Source organism: Lytechinus pictus, chromosome 1 (assembly GCF_037042905.1).
Source record: "Lytechinus pictus isolate F3 Inbred chromosome 1, Lp3.0, whole genome shotgun sequence".
NCBI classification, from domain to species: Eukaryota; Metazoa; Echinodermata; class Echinoidea; order Temnopleuroida; family Toxopneustidae; genus Lytechinus; species Lytechinus pictus.
Genome location: NC_087245.1, coordinates 4,996,534 through 5,017,712, shown reverse-complemented (window position 1 = coordinate 5,017,712; position 21,179 = coordinate 4,996,534). Strand labels below are relative to the sequence as shown.

General features: G+C 34.9%; 1 protein-coding gene across 5 annotated transcripts; it reads left to right on the top strand.

The window, feature by feature from the left end:
- Positions 1-1,157: 1,157 nt before the first annotated feature.
- On the top strand, positions 1,158-20,211 carry LOC129256256 (uronyl 2-sulfotransferase-like). 5 transcript variants are annotated; one of them, XM_064110027.1, is made up of 10 exons: positions 1,185-1,250; positions 1,973-2,070; positions 3,172-3,368; positions 4,914-4,996; positions 5,441-5,584; positions 6,453-6,535; positions 13,596-13,749; positions 14,896-14,996; positions 16,637-16,794; positions 17,735-17,843. In XM_064110027.1, the coding sequence occupies exons 2-10, from the start codon at positions 2,027-2,029 to the stop codon at positions 17,749-17,751; spliced, it is 981 nt and encodes a 326-aa protein (XP_063966097.1). In that variant the 5' UTR covers positions 1,185-1,250; positions 1,973-2,026; the 3' UTR covers positions 17,752-17,843. The 5 variants fall into 5 exon arrangements, with proteins under 5 accessions (XP_054750482.2, XP_063966142.1, XP_063966053.1 ...); XM_064109896.1 differs by having other exon boundaries at positions 1,187-1,250; positions 17,730-17,995; XM_054894507.2 differs by lacking the exon at positions 1,973-2,070 and having other exon boundaries at positions 1,158-1,250; positions 17,730-20,211.
- The last annotated feature ends 968 nt before the right edge of the window (positions 20,212-21,179 follow it).

Here is a 21,179-nt window from a genome sequence, read left to right as displayed (position 1 = left end):
CTTATGATTCTGCGGTTGTCTCTATTTCTGTGGTTGCTTTTATTTCTGTAGTTATCTTTATTTCTAGTGTTTTCTTAGTTTTTGAAATTGTTTTATTTGCGAGATTATCTATTTCTGAACGTCGATGACATTCATTTCTGAAATATACTGCTATTTCAGTTACGATATTTTTTTCTGAATGAGTCTAATATTTCTGATATCTTTTATCTATGATCGACAAGATTTATTTCTGAGTTGTCTTTTATTTCTCAATTATATCCATTTCTGGTTAAATACTTTTACTTCTGACTATTCTGTACTATTCGTCCAAGGTAATATATTCATTTCTGAATGTTAAATTTCTTTTTTTTTTAATCTTTTTTTTTAATTTAAGTTTTTATTAAAATAAATCATAACAATCACAATATTTACAAATGATGAAAAAGTATAAAATCATGAAACGTTACAATAAAAAAAGGCAGATATAAGATTATAATTATCTAAAAGTTTTCAAGAGGGAAGCGCCGAGATAGAAACAAAAACAAAAAATACCGCCCTAAAGAAAAGGAGAACAGAAGCCAAAATAAAGAAATCGGACTAGAATGAGGACAAACAGCTGAAGGATCAATTCCCTCTCCCCCCCCCCCCTCTTCTCTAACTCTCACTCCCTCTCTCTCTCTCTCCCTCTCACTCTCCCTTCACTCGTACACACGCAAATTAGAACCTTATCCCCAAAGCTTATCCCCGTACAAACACAAATATCTTTGCCCCCATCCTGCATACGACACACACACACGCTCACATAAAGAAAAGGGCGGAAACCCTCAGCCACGTGGCTCCATCCAATCCAAGATCCTGCCAAATATGGACCATCAATCTCATAAATTTGGAAACACTTTGCAAGTTTGCCGAGTAAAAGGTCAGGAGCTTGGTCAAACACTCTCCAGAATACGCTTGCATAAATTAAGTCTCGGAGGTCGCCCTTTCTGATATACCATTTTACTTATGAGGAAGGTAATTTATTTCTAAGAAACGGCAATTTTTTTCTGAGAGACTGCATTCATTTCTGAGATACTACATGTATTTCTGAAAATTTCTTTAGTTTTGAGATGGTTAATTTTGGCCCTTTTGGCTGCCCATAGATGCAAGTACCGCATACAGTCGATGTGTTGCGTTGTAATTGTGGATGGAATTAAGGATCAGATCGAAAGTGCTGCGCCGCTGACCATTATCACGAACCTAATACCACTGCATTGTGAAGCCGTTTGAAGGTAAGATTACGAGTAAGGTTAGTTGTTTAGAATGGTACCCCTTAGCTTAGGTATTCTAATTTGCACCTTTTCAAAATTGCAATGTTAAAGATGAAAATGAGAGTGCAGTTAGCAGGGAAATTTGCTCCCACCCACGCAGGTGGGTGCGTACGGTATAAACACTGTCAAGTCTGCCTCAGCTCCGGGACCGGGGTTACCTCGAGCGAGCGAAGTTCGTGCAGGCTCCACTCCACTTAACCCAGGGAGCTCCGGCCCGCGCAGCGGTCCGGAGCCCAGGGGCTTACCGTGTAATTCCCCATACCCACGGTAGTAGCGTGAAGTATGGTCTAAATAATTGTAATAATAAATAGTTAAAATAGAAATTAAGCACTTACCACGATTATATGGATGAAGGTCTAACGAGTGGCAGCTTCCTGACATCAAGGCACAGACTGGAATTTCAGACAGACTGGAATTTCAGGGGGATGATACCGTGCACAAGACGGTGGAGTGGGGAATAAAGTTAGATCTAACGTTATACTAAAATTCCATTATTGCTTGGGAGGCTGCCTAGACTTCTATCGTAGTCCTAAAAGAAAACCAATGAGGCAAACACAAGTAGATTTAATAGTGCACTCAACTATTCTGACCTGAAAATAAGTGTTTGTTAGACACTAATCATGTAATGATTGATTGAACCATGGAGCTAACACAGTAGTAGCTCCATGGTTGTACCATTCCAGTGCTCACCAGGCCATCTGGTGTCTACAACTCGAGAAGCGGTAGAGTTCAAGATCATGGACCCAGTGAACATGATGAAGACTTGCGGGGTCAAATGTCCGTAAGTTTTTACTTTAGATTTAGAATTGAAATTATACCATGAATCGGCTTGAGGATCCTGCTAGAACTATCCACATCAAAGGAACTTAAGATAGTAGGCTACCCTTGTCCCATGGGCCAACAGCCTAAGCAAGAATTTTTGTCAGTATGAATAAATACCCTGTTCAAAGAATGAGTCATTGTATTCTTTTATTTCCCTTCCACCTGTATATTCCTCATCACATCACATAAAGCATAACAGTAAAATTTTTAAAAAGTTTATAACTTGTGAAAATGTTCATCTGTTTGCTGCCAGCTAGCTTTGCAGGCAGTCTGACAGGGAGCACTTGGTGAGTACAGGATGTGAACAGCGGCTTGAGCTGCCAGGCACAGTGCACACATCTTGAATGGAGGGAGAAGGTCAGAAAAACAAATAGGGAAAAGTGATATAAGCCTGATGTTGGCAAAGAAAATGAACTATATCATGGTTAACACTATTCGTAGTAAAACAGTTTTTTTTCTCAGAGTTCACCATCTCAAACAAAATAAATCAATTGCATTCACTTTTACCCCATCTTGAAGTTTGGTCCCATCAATTCGTGTCTAAGTTAATTTCCATAAAAATGAAAACTTGTATTTCCAGCCTGTCCAATACAAGGGTTTTAAGGCTCATGGAAGTCATTTGAAGAATTTGATATAATAATTTATACTACACACAACAAAGACTTCCTTATACTTCATTCAGGTTAGACCAAAAGCCTTGGTCTTTAGATCTTGAGCATATTCTATTTTTTCAAATTTATATGAAAAATGTGGAATTCAAAATCTTTCTCTCCCTATCATACGATTGGAAAATGTGAAAAATTGTTATGTCCTTGAAAGGTAGAAAAAAATAATGAATCAAAACACTATGGATCAGCTGCTTATTATCACTCTTCCTTACATGCCTTTTTTTAGGTCAGCTGTGGATGTGGCACGTGCCCTGCAACATAAAAGTTAAGCCCAGCTCTCCTAGCTTAACCAGACCAAACCAAACTTACTAAGAGAACTGAGAATAAGAGTCATATTTTCTTGTACTACAGCCATCATCCCCTTTTTCTTTGTTCTTGCCCACATTATGCAGTGACACCACTGACCATCTCAGTAAGATGCGTAAAGCTAGGATATGTGCTTGGATGCTGGTGGGATTCTCTCTCATAAGTGGTGCCTATTTCCTTTTTATTATCCATGAGGAACATTATGATTGGATGGATACAAGGACAGGTACTAGGATCAGACAGGCTCTTTCTCAAAGTCAACATATCTTGACCAACACCAAAGGTTAGTTCAGATTAAAACACTGTCAATAATGAGAGCGTGTGTGCTAATGTCCTAGGGTGCGACAGTTCTGACTTGATTTTGATAGCCTGTTGAGTATAACTATTCTAAAATCAGTGATAGTGATGTTTAGACACCATACAAGAAAGAGCAGCAACATATTTGTTAAGACAAAATTTTTGGAGAAAAAGTGTGTTCATTGAATGTTTGTGTATTAGCTCATTATGGAATTTTTTTTTTAACAAGATGTAAGCTCATGACATCATATTTCTATCATAACATGCTTGGTATGCAATATAATGTGATTAAAGGGGTTTAAGGTGCATACAAGTCAGATATTAGCATATGGATTGAAAGTTTGTACAGCTCATACATGTAGAGAACTGTGTGATGGATCAGCCACGAAGTGAATGAGCACTGGCGTACTCATTTTTACAGTACTAATGTGCATAATCAATTCTTGCTGACAAATATAGCTTTTTGCATGATAATAAAGCCTTAGCAATCTTCAGGCAAGGACAAAGAAAGCTAAGTTAATGCCCCAGTGCACTTCAAAAGATCATATGTTTACTGACACTGATGAGTGTGTCTGTCAATGAGTTTTGTTTACTTCACTGTGTTCTATTTACCTAGCTACCTCCAAATCCTCTGTAAAGGGACCATGTCTTGATTATAGAAAGCATATTGCTCAGGACCATATCTAAAATCTAAAACCAAACTATCAATAGGCTGAAAGATGTAGAATAGTAATGTGTTTTGTGAAGGTGAAGATGTACAACAGTGGAACCTATGATAAAGAATAGAAAAGAAATTGCAAAAAGTTTCAAAGCTAATAGGTAGTCAACTAGTAGCCTAACTGGAAAATTATGTATTGTTCATGAACACATGTGGCCTGTTTGTAGGGGAGCAATTGAAAATTGCTAAATACCTATCCAAATTTCTAATGATCATTTATATACAAGGACTCCCAGAATCAGTCATCTGTTTGCAAACTTTTTACACAAGCTTTTTAATAGCCATAAATTGTAGTTCTGAACTAAAAATGAGCACCACATCAGGATCTTGCCATATCTTTCTATTTGAGAGAAGGCAAATTTCATTTCCTCTCAATTTTTTATGCATTCCAGGTATACTTCTGCATAAAGATAGCAATGCACTTGATTTGAGTGTTGCACCTACAGCTGGAGGGTTGTGTAGAATTAAGTTACACCTGTCATGCCAGAAAGAAATAACTCTATGATGGGTTTCTATACATGTTATTTGGTGTTGATCTTTACAAGTTTACATGATAAAGGTCAAAGGCATCAACATAAGCCAACATGCATTTGTTATGTATTCATCATTTTAATGTGTAGGTCTACATTTATACAGTGGTGTCTGTATTAGCACCATGGTTTGACTCTGGGTTATCAGGTTTTGGGTCTCATTGTTTATCAGACACATTCAAAGACATCATGCATCATGTATCTTTTGTACCAAGTCCAAACACTTAATCTAGATTCATTATATTTCTCAAGCTTGTTACCATTTTATTGATTTTATTTTCAGAGTATTATAACAACTGCCCTGAGGATCCTGAATTTTTAGCTTCAATCAACAACACAGCTTATGGAAATCTAGTGGAGAAAAAGGTAGGCTACTTATATCATTCCAAGGTAATGGTAAGGAAACCTTAAACACCAATTCAGTTGAAATATGACTTATACGATTGAACACAGTGGCTTGAATTTAGCTAGTGAATATGTAACAAAGGTCATAACTATTGTGATGTTCTTCCTGATGATAAATAATCAATGAGTAAAATGCAAGGTCTAGCGACCATTACATAAAAAAAATTGTTAGGTGTTTTGTCTGACAGTATATTTTACCTGCTTCTAAGCCAATCAAAATAAAAATTCTTGTGAATTGTTTAAATTCTATATTCATTTTGATGTATACACACCCAATACATTATGATGATCATTATAGCATGATTATCCTGAATGTTTGAAAGAATGATACATAAATCGATTTCAAATTTGTAACAATTCCTCTGTATTATCATCCCCTATCCATTTTTACATTTTCCTTTTCAGACCAGCAATGTTGTATACATTAGTGTTCCAAAGTGTGGGAGTAGAACGTTTGTATGGACATCTTGGATCTTAAAGGAAATAAACAACATCAGTGTAATCAATGACTTGCCTTACCTTCTTGAAAATAGTGAAGAGGACAAGATGGTAAGAAACTCAACTTATGAAGATTTGAAATACATCATGCTGGGTTATATATTGAAGAGTGACTTTTGAAGAGTTTGCAGTATCACCCTAAGCGCTGAGCCACAACGTATAAACATTGCTCAAACAACCACCAAAAGAAGAACCGTTTCGCCATTGTTAACATTTTATCCATGTAAAAAAAAATTCCCCAGAGTTGCTAAAATATTGCACAGTTTACATATTTACATAGTTGAAACAACCAAGAAAATGAGGAATATTCCCTTTTGTCTTGATTATGAAAGATTGATATTGTAGAAATTTTAGCTGATGTTAAACTACTAACATCAGTGTGTGCATTTGGGACTTGATAGGACATGATCAGATTCTAACAAGGCCAACAAAAATTTGTTAACAAAAATTGTATTCAGCATTAAATTATATTGTGTGCCAATGGATAATCCAATAATAAGTTATAGCATCTTTCATTTTAAGCTCTTTTATGCTCTTTGGTTCTTTTTCTCAATTTAAAAACAAGAGCTTTTATGAGCTTTTCAAGATAGTCTTGTGCGAATCAATGATTTGGGGGGTTTTGCCTATAATGCCCTGACTTCAGCTTGTAGCTAATACATTTTTTAAAGTCAAAAGGTCACACTCCTAACAAGATCCATTGTTTAATAAATCACCTATATTATGTGTTTCAATATAATTATGTCCTCTATTTTTTTCATGTAATCTTTACTTGTAATTGACTTTTATAGATTTTGCTATGATTCCAATATATTGAAGAGTGTTAAATATATATCTTGACACTCATGATAGCATACATGTAGCTAGGTACTGGGTCTATCAGTAAAAGAATAACTTAATTCTGTATTTTTGTAATGGACAGATTAATCTTATGACTGAAAAGCTGCATTCGGTGCCTGAAGGTGCATTATTTCATGGACATGTACGTTTCATAGACTTCACAGAGTGAGTAATCTTTACTGTCAAATATCTTATTTTCTGAATCCGTGCACTCTTTGCTGTGAATATCCTGTTTTGAAAATCCTGTTCTCTGTCTACCTGCAGTCAACCTTGCTCTAGTTATCATCAAATAATTTATAGTCAAAACATAAAACTTTTTGTAAGACACCGTGATTATCAATGTCAACATATTTTTGAATTAGAAAGGTTATATTTTTTTTAGAATATAATACAAAGCAAAAAGCAAGAGCTATAAACAAAAACAAATAAATGAATAAAATAGTTGAAGCATTTATCATATTTTGTTTGTCACAAGTGTGAGTATTGCTTTGAATGAAAACCAGAGTATTATGTTTCAAAACATGAAACCTATTGTTATATTATCCTGGTAGCTCTTTACCATGTTTAGTCTGCCTGCATGTTATGTGTACATTTGCCAGCAAGCATTCACATAAAGCTTTAAAGCACACATTGGAATCACCTTTATACACATAGATTTAAGTTGAATATAATTACAGTCCGACCTCTCTTATCCGGCCTCTTCTTATCCGGATCTCTGTATTATCCGGACACACACTTGCCGATTTTTTCAATCTAGCCCGTGAGGAAATGAGAGTTCAATCTAAAATTACTCCGCAAACTCACTTTGATTCCATAAATTTTCCAATGTAGTCTACCTACAACCAGATTATTTGTTATGAAAATATCTTATCCAAATCACCAAAAGTACTTTAAACAAGATAATTTTCCAATTTCCAGTAAATCAGGGCACAGCGCAACCATTTTATCACGTTCTCTTTCTTTTCTTTATTTCTGGTAAAAAACATCAGCACATGTCTCGCGCATTCAAGCTTCATCTTGCATTATGGGCAGCGCCATCTATCATGTTTGAGCCTACAGTCAAAGTAACATTGGCTGACTCTGCGAAGCTGCGATGCCCGCTGTGATCATTTTTGTCTCCCCCACCAGAGGTGAAGGCGAGACTTAGGGATCCAAATGTCGTCCGTCCGTCACAAACCTTATGACACATAACTCCACAACAAGTCGCTTTTCAACCAAACTTGGATGGTAGATGGACTTGGGGGACCTGCTTGTTATGCTGCAGTCGGAGGTCACAAAAGGTCAAAGGTCATTTTCAGGTCAACGTTAAAATTTACATGCAAGACTCTCTTATGACACCTAACTCCGCAACCGTAAGTCACTTTTCAACCAAACTTGGATGGTAGATGGACTTGGAGGACCTGCATGTTATGCTGCAGTCGGAGGTCACATGGTAAGGTCAAAGGTCATTTTCAGGTCAACATTAAAGTTTACATGCAAGACTCTCTTATGACACCTAACTCCGCAACCGTATTAAAGTCACTTTTCAACCAAACTTGGATGGTAGATGGACTTGGAGGACCTGCATGTTATGCTGCAGATGTAGGTCACATGGTTAGGTCAAAGGTTATTTACAGGTCAACATTAAAGTTTACGTGCAAGGCTCTTATGACAAGTGTTATTCCATCCCAGTCATTTTCACAATGAAGTTTCGATACAATTCTGTTGCGTGCCCTCGCAAATCATGATATTTCTGGTTATTTTCATAAGTGGGCGAGACACAAAATCGCTTTTGCCTTGTTCAATGTCAGTTTCATAGAGTCATTCTCGTTCTGTCAAGGTATGCTCGATGTACAGTATATATCTCAATCATTTCAGCAGGTAAATTATCCAAGAGTTATGGCAAACAAGTTCATTTCCGTAAAAGAACGGCAATGATTTGCACTGACAGCAGTGAAATACTGTCTGTGTGCGCCCACTACAATAGATTACGTGTAGCTACCGTTGGGGATAGGCCTGTATTTAACATGAAGTCTCCCAGATCCGGATAAATCCCTTATCCGGATTGGTGCTGGTCCCAACGTGTCCGGATGAAAGAGGTCGGACTGACCAACATGTAGGAAGTCAATATCTTGTTGAAATAATGTCAAGGATGAAGAATTATACTTTGATCAGGTCATACTTGTAAGAGGCAATGATTGTTTAATTCCTCAAGTATTGTACATGTATGTATGACATTCCTTTAATGTTCCCTACTGTTCGATATGGTATTCAATCGTAGCAAGTGATATTTGTCGCAAATGAAACATAACACACAAGTAAGTTCCCCTTACATGTAAATCAAAATGATGTAAATTTCCTTTGAAAATATTTTAGAAAAATGATTAGTAATGTACCTACACCAAAGTACTTACTGTGTAAAATTAAATTGATTCGTCTAGCCATGGATGAGTATGCACACATCAAAGGGAAAATTGTCACTTATATAAGTTATATTTTTATTTTTTTCTCAGATTTTATTTCTATTAAATGCAAAAGTGCAGTAGTTGTTTATTATCTATTGTATGGCTGGACCTACTCACACCTATCCTGATACTGTCAAATTATAATCCTACACAAGTCGATAAGCTCAGTTTTAAGTAGAATTTCCGACATCCAGCACTCTTTAATTTGAGATTGGTAAACCCGTCCACTTTGTTGAGGAAAAAATGTTCAAATGTCATTGAATGTTTTTTATAAGATATCATTCATATTCACACATTAGTTTTTAGTCAATGTGAAGAAGAAAAAAAAATAGTTCAACCTTATTATTTTGCTTTGAATCTTTTTATTAAAGAGTCATGCCTTTTTTGTGGTGCATTTATTTAAGTCATTTACATAAGGGCATTTTCACCACAGATGGACACAGAGGCAAAAAAATCAAGTTGATATTCATGTAAAATGCTTTATGTTTTTTAATAAAACAAGACCTGAAGTTTCTGAGACAAATTTTTTTCTCCAACTCTGGCAGCCATTTTTTATTTCAAAATGGCTGCCAAAGTATGGATACAAATTAGTGTTGAAAATAGTATATTGATACATATTTTGTTTTGACAGATTTTTAAAGAACAGGTTTGATCATGATGGTTTCGCCTGTGATTTAGCTTGCTATTATAACACTTTTTAAAATCCCACAGAAAGAAACACCAGTAATTCATTCATCTGATAAAAAAACATTGATGAAGTATGTGATATGGTATGTAATGTCAGTTACCGAAAACATGAACTTTTTTATTCATTTCCTGGAAAAGAGGATATATTATATGAAACTTGGTAGATTTCCTCTCTAGGTAACACCCCTCCCTTCTATACCAAAATTAAAGATTACCAATTAACAATGAAGCCATAGGGTACCATTAAATATATGTAATGTCAGTTACCAAGTGGAAAATGTAATGTCAGTTACCGAGATGTAATGTCAGTTACCATGATAAAACGTTGGTTACCAATATTGAAATGCAAATATGTGGTCAATTTTATGGTGAAGAAATATTGTATACTTGTTATTTAAGTCAAGTCACACCAGAAGGAGCTTGCTATTGACTTTTAAAAGGTATAGTTCACAAGGAATACTATATGAAATTATGAAGGAAGTTGCATTCCCATCGTGCAAAAAAAAATTACTATGAAATTGTTTTGTACATGCACTTACCAAGTAAATAATTGTTTGTATCAGACAATTTTTTGTTTGGTTTTCGGGGGGGGGGGGGGGTAGGGGGTACTTTTCCCAACCTATTGCCTAAATCTGCAACATTTTTAAAGCTTAACATTGTGATGAAGGGGATTTTCAGGGTCCCCTTTTTTAGTTTCTAGGATTCTTTTGAGCATTGCCTCGCTAAAAGTGAATTCCTGGTTTTTATACCTGTTAGTAGTGTGGATGTGTGATACAATTTTGTTTTTGGTTTACAAGTATAGATGAAAAGTGAAATTTGACAGTTCTGATCAATGTTGCATGGATCTACTAAAACTGGTGTGTTTTTTTCTAATTTACAAATAGTTTATTTTTTGTTGACAGCTTATAAAAGAAATTAGCAAAGAAAATGATTAAACAAATTATGAAGAGAATTGAAATCCGACAGATATGAACAAGCATTGCTTGCACTGACCAGAATAGAAATCAATAAAACTACATGGCTGCATGAGATTCGGGGGAGGGGTACATGTAGCCTAGGGGAGGAAACCCTTATTCATTTTTGCCTTTTTTGAGGGGAGGGGGAGGTTGGAGAAGGAATAGGTTTAAAAAGTCAATATAAAACTGATGAATATATTATGGGTGTATAGTCAGAAAAATCCATGTGTACAGTCAATGCAATATCAAAATACTACATGAAAACATGTAGCTGCTATGACCCCCCCCCCCCCCCCCGAGTAAGTAAAACATACATTTCTTATCTTTTGATAATTAAAAATGTGAAGTATTATGAAACTTTTATGATTTTAAAAAGCCTTACATATAAGTACATGTACCAAGAAAATTATGCCTTTGAAAATCATATAGCACTGGTAAATGTTAATGTGTATTGTCAGTTACCGACAAGTAATGATAAAATTGTTCAAATCAAAGAAAGGAATTGAGAAAAAGAAAAAGTTTTTCATTGAAATGTTCCTAAAAACTTGGGTATACTTCCACATCAAGCTCACTTTCATGTGAAGCCCTGCACAGAAGATACAATGCAATGATTCCACACATTTGACTTCCATGTGTTATCTCTATGGCAAATTAAGTGTAATGTCAGTTACCGTAATGTCAGTTACCAGCATGGTTGTTGAAAAATTATCATAGTCCCCAAAAGACAAAAACAAATTTTTTAATATTTTGACACATCTTAACCTAGTAACGGAGGTATATTTACATATTCAAATTATTACTCTATCTACTCAGGGACATGAGATATTTCAATTTTAATGGACACCCTGAAATTGCATGTCCTTTTGCGTAATGTCAGTTACCGACACATTTTTGCTTGCTGATGCGTAAAAAAATGTTTTCATAGGAAAACTTAGTATCAGAGTATACAGCAAGGTTCACTTTATTAACTCTATCAAAAGCAAACTCCCATCATTTGTTGTTTTAGAGATACACACAATGAAAGGTGTGAAAACATTGTGCCGTGTAATGTCAGTTACCGTGAAAATGCCCATAAGCACCTGAACAGACAATGATATGGGGAAAATAATGTTGAAGATTTCCTTTTGATTTCTACATTGATGAGGGTTTCATGAATTGTTCTTATATTATTAGATTTTCATTTCATTTATTGATGACTGTTAAGAATGTTTTAGATTGTGTTGATTAGTAAATGCATTTCATGTATCTACAAATCATTATTTTGAACTTGTAATTAGGTGATCTGTCAATCGATAGATCAACTATTAATTTCGTACAAATTTTCTTTTTTATTTATTATTTATTTATTTATTTCTTAATTTTTATTTTTCCACCCTTTTCTTGTTACCATAAAATCTCAAAATCTACATCTTCAATTTCCTTCAAAGTATCATCAGTTATGGGGACTTACCATGTTATGTGGATGAAACAAGTTCAAGGTCAAAAGGTCATCATGACGTCATCTAGACGCCATTTTGTAAAATCACATAATCAATCATATCTTCATTATCAATTATCAAAAATTAATCATATTTACATCACATTATCTTCAGGTCAAGGGTCAACTGTCCATGTCATCAAAGGTCATGTAAAGGTCACAACGTGCTCGTACGCGCGCGTCAAAATTTTAAAATGCTCAAAATCACTTTTTGAGTATGAATCAGGCCATTTTAAGCATTTCAAAAATTTGCGCGCGCGCACGGTTACGCGCGCGTTCTCGCGCGTAACGGCACTATGCAACATAGGATTGCCATTTTTTTAAATATCAATGCACCGATAATATAATTCTGAACAATTTGATACCTTGATCAACCTTCTACGACAAGTAATAACGGAATTAGCCTCCATCAAAGTTTACAGCACGTGCGCGCGCACTTACCATAGACAATATATGTGCAAAAACATGCCTATACAAAATTCATTATAGCTCTTCAGGAAGTCCATTGACCCCCAATTTTTTTTTCATATATTAATAGAGTATGAATGGGAGATATGATTTCATGTCACATTTGACCCGAAATTTTATCATGACGTCATCAAAATGGCGTCGGAACACAAAATTCCCATTTTGCTACTTATGACGTCATCATAATTATGCATATTTGACTCTAACTCCATAAATATTGGCCAATTTTTGCTCAGATTTCAATATGTTGTAGCTGAGGACATACTCTTTCTAATTTGATGGCTATATTTACATTTAAAGGAACGAATCATCCTGAAAAATGGCAAGTTATAGAGATATGTCATTTTCGCTCATTTTGTGTGCAATCTCTATGGGAAATGACTTTTTCTCAAAACTGGATTTTACATTCCTCTATTTCGCGAGCCATATCTCCATTTTTGTTTGTTGGTTTTCTCTGAGCTTGGAGTATGTTGTAGCTGAGATTGTAAGCTATCGGAAGTGTGGTCTCCATTTTCCGATCAGATGCCGGGATCATGCCCGTATTTCACTTGCAAAATTGGATTTGAGATCCTCTTGTTTTGCTTATGTGTAAAGTCTATGGGAAGTGTGTAGCTCAATGGGTAAGGCATGAGACTTGCGTCCTTAGGGTCCAGGGTTCGAGCCCAGGGGGCAGGGGTGAACATGAGAAAAAAAAATTCTTTGTTTTTCTTTTCAACATATCACAAATGGTCCTTTATGACCATTACAATGTATATAAAATAAACATTGGACAATAAAAGATATTAAAATCCCTTTTAATGTACAATGTTCCTGTACAATATGTGTATGACCTACACTTTTTTACACAACTTTTTCATTTCCCTCTTTTTCAAGAGTATTCAACACGTTCTTTTCGTAAGAGAAGTTCAGTTTTCATCATGATGATCATATAGATCTCAATAAACATGCTGATTGTCTTCCTGATCATGAAAGCAGAGACAGATCACCTAATTCGTCCTCATGACGAATTAAAATTCTAGTTTCATGTTTGTTTTTTTTAAGTGTGAATGGCATGATAAATATCTTTTTGAATAGTTTTCAGTTTTTCTTAATGACTGAACAGTAGTTAGTCATGGTATGAATATAAATGATTTCACTCCATTATATTAGCATAATTTGAGAGAATGTTAATGATACTTTGTTTTGTTGTTTAGCCCAGCGGTGATGCCTATCTATGTGAGCATGCTTCGAGACCCACTAGCCCGCCACATATCCTGGTACTATTTCATGCGGTTTGGTGACAGTGATATGGATGCAAATAAACTTCATGAGATGATTGCCAAGGAGGGTGTAACAGCAGTTAATGAGGTGAAAACCTGCTCATAACATACATGTAGACTTTCTAGTGCTTCACTCTACTGATGTTATAAAATGTAGCTCTTTCAGCTTCCTCAAATTTGAAACATGCATTCTAAAAGTGTTTTTCATTGAGAGCTAAGTTGGGCTTGAAGTTGTTATCTCCCAAGGCTAATATCATCTTAGGGTGATTCAATAAAATTGGTCTATTTGTACATCTACCCCTAAATTTCACCTTTTTAACTTCAATTCATGAACTGCTCCACCCATTATAATATGAGAGCATATGAACGAGAAAATAGAGGCAGTCATTTCAGGAAGATCCAACATATAGGGGAATTTGAGGTAAATGCTTAATCCTAAAAGGACTGAGCTATTAATATGCAAAATTATTCATGAAAAACATTATTTGCATATTTAACATCCAATTTTATCTTCAAATTTTCATTTTTTTTTTCCTTAGATGTCATCTTTGTAATCTTATTTCAAGATTTCCACAAAGATAAACTGCGAAAGCCAAAGTTTTCCTTATGTATTTCTTTGCTTCTAGAATTTCTTATATTTCTTTGTTTTTTCATCTTTTATTTTTCATTGTTTTTTTCAATGGAAATTATTACAGACCATTTAAAAACTAAATTAATTAAGCAGACCGATTAGAATGAAAAATAATCGCCCTTTTATGAATTTCATCTCCCATAGACTTTGTACACATTGTATTATAAAAAGTCACGTGGCATCGCAACACTATACTCATACATCATGAATTTAGTCTCAAAAGTTGCACAAGACTTCAAAGAAAAGAAAAAAGTCATAAAATTTTGCGGCTCTATCATTTTGCGTTTCGGGAATATCGCGCAAAGCGTTGAGGGGCATCATGGCCCCCCCTTCCCAGTACTTTAAGGGTTAATGAAATTGCCCTTCAGTTTTACTGTGCAAAAAAAATGTTGAAAGAAGGCATATTCTTCCATTAAATATTAAAAAGTATATTCTGACAATCATCATATGTGGTGGTTTTGTGCAAAGAAAGGAATGTTCTTATTGAATTCAGTCAAAATCGGTCTATTGACTGCTGAATTCCGTAATGCCCATTGTCTTCATACAGTGACCACCACGTTCAATTGGTCAACATCTTTCATTGACTTTGTTTTCTCATTTCAGACCTATGACGAGTGTGTTGAGAATGGCCGACTAAGCTGCACTTCATTGTACTACGTTAACATCAATATCAGGACCTTCTGTGGCTATGAGAGAAAATGCATGTAAGTAAAAGTTTATTCAAGAACTTTCTGACAGGTAGCTTGATGAATGGTAAGGAGTTTATACCTGGTCACATTTGCTCTACGGCGACCGTACGGCGAGTCGAAAACAGCCGTTTTAACATTTTTTGTACCAGCTACATATAGGTGGTTTGAATAAAAATGGATAAAACGGCTGTTTTTTATTCGCCATACGGCCACCGTAGAGCGAATGTGACCGAGTTATTAAAGACGTCTTGTTTTGTTAATTTTATATTAATGATAAATGACTTGTTGCACTCATGCAGAGTATATATCGGTTTAATTCAAGCCAGTTGTGCAGTGATGTAATAATTGGAACATCATGCCTATTCTTAGTTGGGTATCTTGCATTAATGTGATGTATAAACCTCTCAAAAAAAGTTTGGAAATCTGTGTTTGGCCATTAATTTCTCCCTACTCCGAATTTTAAACAATGCATATTTTACATCATTCGAAAGATAATTTAATTCTATTTAAAATGATACCATGCTTTTTATGATCATGTCATCACGAAAAGAGCAGGATTCAAATGTGTTGGATGAGGTCTGAATTGAAAAGCTGCAAAACGAGCAAAAAGGGTTTGGAAATCTGAGTTTGACCATTCCTTTCTCCCACCTCCCAATATTGCACAATGCATATTTCATATCATTCAAAAGATAATTTAATTCTCTTTAAGATGATACCATGCTTGTTATGATCATGCCATCACGAAAAGAGCAGGATTCAAAAGTGTTGGATGAGGTCTTAATCGAAAAGCTGCAAAAACGAGCAGAAATAGTCATAAAGGTAGTCAATACAGAACATGGTTCTTTTGTCTGTGTCAGTAGAGATGAAAATCCATTTAAACCAAGCCCCTGCTTCTGTAGTGATGGTTATGTGAGATAACGTGGTTTGTGTCGTTGTTTTAAATACCCATGCATGTTCGTTATGTTTTTGCTTGTGCAGAGGTGTGTTTGATTCCATGTTAATGTTGATGTTAAGGTGCATGAAAACAATTTAAAGAAATTACTGAAAAACTCACTCATCACCACGGAAAAAGAACAGTGACTTTCAATATTGCGTCATTTTGCAACTTTTGAATTTTGACCTTGCCTACATTTCAAGGCACTGCACCTCCATGTGAATGATAATCATATCATATTGGGTATCATTTTAAAGAAAATTAAATGATCTATTCATTGATAATAATTACACATTGATATTTACTAAAACTGATGAGGAATTATCGGTCAAAGTAAAAACAAAACCGCTGAGAAACTCACTCATCACCACGGAAAAAAGAACAGTGACTTTCAATATTGTGCCATTTTGCAGCTTTTGAATTTTGACCTTGCCCCACATTTCAAGGCACTGCACCTCCATGTGAACCATAATCATATCATGTAGGGTATCATCTTAAAGAGAAATAAATGCTCTATTCATTGATATTAATTACCTATTGATATTTTCTAAAACCGAAGAGGGATTATCGATCAAAGTCAGATTTCCAATTTTTTTTTGAGGAGTTTATGTAGGATGGAATTTTGTTGCGTTTATGTTGTTTTTAATATTTTTTATTCTTTGGTGTATTATTTGATCTGTGGAAGCATAATTTGTCATGTTATATCCATTATCCTACCTAGAACCTCACCAGAGTATGCCTTAGAGCAAGCAAAGCATAACCTTGACAAATTCCTGGTCGTTGGTATCGTTGAGGAGTATGAAAGCTCACTTCGTGTCTTAGAACGTCTGCTGCCCTCAATGTTCAAAGGTGCCATGCATGAGTACCAGTCAAACAAAGGTAAGTGACTGCAGAGTATGTTGTGAATTTATTTGATGGTTCAGTGATTCATCTGGTTTTGATTCATGTAGATTTACTTTCTATGCCTCCACCTTCAACATTTCTTTTTGTATTTATCCTGATTCATTGGTACATAAGAAAAAAAAAGATCAAGGGAAGTTGATATTGGTCCAAATGCAATGTTTTTTCAACTTAAGTGTACGGTACGATAAGTAGAAGAAGAATAATAAATTGTTGGTTTTGGTCTTTTCACTGTTTTCCGAGTTTCCGATTAATTGTTATTTGAGCTGGATTGTAAAAAAAAGGGAACCAGTGGATGATATGATGTTACAAAAAGAATTTGTTTATTGATATTCAGTGGCTGGCCACTTTAGTGTATTTTAAGAGGGGGTAAGATGTCCCAAAGATGAGCTATATGACTAAGAGCCATCTCTCTTTAGTAATATTCATGTCTTCTTTTCTCTTTTTCTTTTATTTTTACGAGGCCGAAGGTAATATTTTGAATAATAATTTGCAACATTTTTACAGCACTTAATACACTGTTTCTAAGCCAAGGGCAGCATACTATTATCCCAGCTTTAGCACGGCTACTCTTTTCAGGTGCTCAAGTATTCAAGGAATTTCTTTCTACCCGGTACCTATTCACCACACCTGGGTGGAGAGTGGCAACTGCAGATAAACGCCTTTCCAAAGGATGCGCGTGCTGCGTTAGGATTTGAACCCCAGACCTTATGGTTCAACGTCTGGAGACTTATCCTCTCAGCCACAACATCTCTACAATGATGAGTTGAAAAATCACCAGAAGGGCACCCAAATTGTAGGATTAACTCAAATTCTATCCTATTATTTTTATCATAAAACAAAAAACAAAACAAGTCAAAGTTATTCATGAACTTGACACATTACTTAATGTTTTAATTTCTTTGTTTTCACAGCGCAGTTTTCTTCAGTGTCTAAGACAGCTTTCAAGAAGATGCCCACTACCAAAACAGTGGAGATCATGAAAGATAGGATGAAATTGGACTATGAGTTCTATGATTATGTCAAGGAGAGGTTTCACCGATTGAAGCGCCATCTAGGGATGGATCGATGCGAGTCTGTGTAGCAGCCATGAAATTTGTTTGTTTTCTTCCTCGGCTGAAAATGATGTATGTGACATGGAGATAACAGTATTTCAACGGTATGAAAATATGTGTTGTTTACTGCTGTAAAGACTACAGTGTGATAATCACTTTATCCAGCATTCTATGAAGGAAATTAAAGTGAAGTTTCACCATGATTTATTAAAAATAGAAAATTAGAGAAACATATTAGGGAGTTATTGGCAAAAATACATTAAGAAATGACAGTATCTGTTGACCTTTCAACTACTATGAATAATGTGTGTATTAGTGAGACAGTAGATTCGGGTCATTGGATTTTATCTCCAATTGAATAAATGATGAACACTAATACACCAGTTTAGGAGGTTTCCAGTGCATCAAATTGATTTTGTGACTGGGATTTGCAGTTAAAGGATCACTGCTTAAATACTTTTTTTCAGTTTAGATAATATGATTATAATATTGCTTAGTTTGTGATTGTATTTTATATTATCTGAAAATGTCCGATAGGCCCTTATCAGTACATATTAAATTCAATAGATTGAATTGTACCTTCCTGTACTTATTGGATTGTACTTAAAGGGATGGTCCGGGCTGAAAGTATTTATAGCTCAAAAAATAGAGTAGAATGCACTGAGCAAAATGCCGAAAATTTCATCAAAATCGGATAACAAATAAGAAAAAGTTTTTAAATATTTATTGCTGCAACTTATTTCATTATAAGGGAGACATATTATTCACACAAGTATGAAATAATGAAAAGAATTATGATTTATGTAATAACATAAGAAAATGGAAAGTGGGGATGTGACATCGTCAGCCCACCTAATGAATATTCATGACGACTGTTTTCACAAAATATTGCTAAACTTTAAACTTCAATAACTTTATTGTTTGTTATCCGATTTTGATGAAATTTTCGGCATTTTGCTCAGTGAATTCTACTCTATGTATTAAGATATAAATATTTTCAGCCCGGACCATCCCTTTAATGTATTTTAAATGCAATACCTGCACTCATAATTATGTCTTCCTATTGAGTGACATTATGCTGCATCCCATGCTTTAAACAAGACCCTAGCTATAATTCAGTCACATTTTTAGCTTAATTCAGCTTGAACATGGACAATTGCTTTCTATCTTTATTTCCAGAACAAAACCATAACAATTTAAAGTTGAGTACAATTTTTTTGTAAATGTACAAACAAAGAAACCAAATACGAATTTGACATTGATTGGAGAAATTCTTCTCATATAAACTGAAAACATTCAATGATTTCCTTATAATTAGCATACTTATTATATTGGCAAAAAGAAGCTGCTGAAAACTGCTTATCTAATAAAAGAGAGCCAATGGAGTAAATTATAAAGTCAAAAAGGGGCCTAAGCTTTCGATCCTAGCAGAATCTTCGTCGGAGGCAAAATTATTATATTATATAAGTAGATTTTTGTAGTATTAATATTTTTCAACAATTTAGGTCATAAAAATTGATAATCCTATGTGAATGTGTGTGTAATCTGTGATGAAACAGATGTTTATGATAGTGTTATTTCAAACACAAATGTGAGACAATCATGGAATTCTGTAATAGAATATGTTTATGAGGCAATATACATGCTTCTCAAAATTAATACATATGCTTCTCAAAATTAATACATATGCTTTAGCAATATGTAGTTAGTTGTTACTTCATGTTTTTGTGAATATGTAATGGATTCTGTTTTAAATGCCTTCATTTATTTTTGTCAATTTTGTAATTTATTTAATGTCTTTCATTTTTACACTATGAAGTTGAAGAGGGATAGTTTCAACCCATATAGTTAAGGGTAATCAGGCCTTTTTTTTATACAAGATCTTATAAATGACAAGCTGTTATCAATTTTTGTTACCATAGCAGCATTGCTTCATAGCCTATCAAAATCATTAATTTCTCTTAGTTTTCAGCTCGTTATTGATAACAAGCTTTATGAAATATGGCCAGGAAACATCTCAATCACGTATTTTGAATTTGTCGAAGTAGAAATCTGTCTGATCTATCAAATAGAGTTGGCTCATTTCACCTTGACTAATATGCCTTATGCTCTATGTATTCAAGTTAATATTCAATTGTCAAGTAAGCACAAATATGTACTTGTTATGTGATTATGTTTCATTGTAAAGTCATGTTATTATAGAGGTATTAGTAGGTTTACATGATATGAATATTTGATATCAAATTGCATTACATTATTTTTTTCAAATCTCAGTACCTGAAGTGTGTGTTTTATGTCAATCTTTAAAGATATTAAAAATGTTTACTTTTGAGCAATATTCATTTTGTGGTGGCATAGTAGCTATAGTACTAAAGGGTCCCGTTGCATAAAAGTTACCATTATGGTAATTTTGCCAACCAATGATAGCTACCATGGTAACGCTGATCACCAACCAATGTAAATCAAGGATTCCATGCAATGCAACAGGCCCAGTTGTATTGGACATGCCTGTATTTCATTTATAATAATAATAATAAATAATATAAGATTTGTATAGCGCACGTATCCACCTTGCTAGGTGCTCAAGGCGCTCCTATATTACCCCGGCTAAGCTAGTCTACCGATTCTGGTGCGCACAGCTTTTTGAGGAATTACTTCCTGCCGGTACCCATTTACCTCACCTGGGTTGAGTGCAGCACAGTGTGGATAAATTTCTTGCTGAAGGAAAACACGCCATGGCTAGGATTCGAACCCACGACCCTGTTTGAAAGGCAAGTCTGAACCACTAGACCACGACGCACCCACAATCATGTATGCATTTGATAGCACTTCCCACACAAAAAGGAAATGCTTGGCAAAATGCTGATATACACATGTTGCATCTCTTTTCTTTTTTTTAATAGTCATCAGGAAACGTCAAAATGCTGGAGATAAACGGAGCTTTATGATTTCAATGAAATCATCATTTGCCTGTGTAGTACTGTATTAAAGAGTACCAGTAATTCTTTGTACCATACTTATTGTGCTTAGCCATAATTTTTCTCCCAATCATATATTTTATACAAATCAACTCATTGCAAATGTTAGGTTTCCCGCATGCTGAATTGTTCAATTGTTCGTTTGTTTTTTTATTTACTGTGCTGGCCTTGGTGCTTGTTATGCAATCTTCAATTCCAAAGAAAAATGTAAAGAATTAAATGTAATATATGCTGAAGCTGAAAGCAAGATAGATTGCAACCCGGGGGGGGGCACTCAGTATATAATGCATAGTGGGTATGTGCCGCGGAGGGGACCCCCATTTTTACACTC

Excerpts from the sequence above, each read along its gene's own strand:
- LOC129256256 (XM_064109896.1), top strand. The coding sequence starts at position 2,027 with ATGGACCCAGTGAACATGATGAAGACTTGCGGGGTCAAATGTCC. Across the intron at positions 2,071-3,171 it reads ACTTGCGGGGTCAAATGTCC|TGACACCACTGACCATCTCA; the intron begins GTAAGTTTTTAC and ends CACATTATGCAG. Across the intron at positions 13,750-14,895 it reads GTGTAACAGCAGTTAATGAG|ACCTATGACGAGTGTGTTGA; the intron begins GTGAAAACCTGC and ends TTCTCATTTCAG.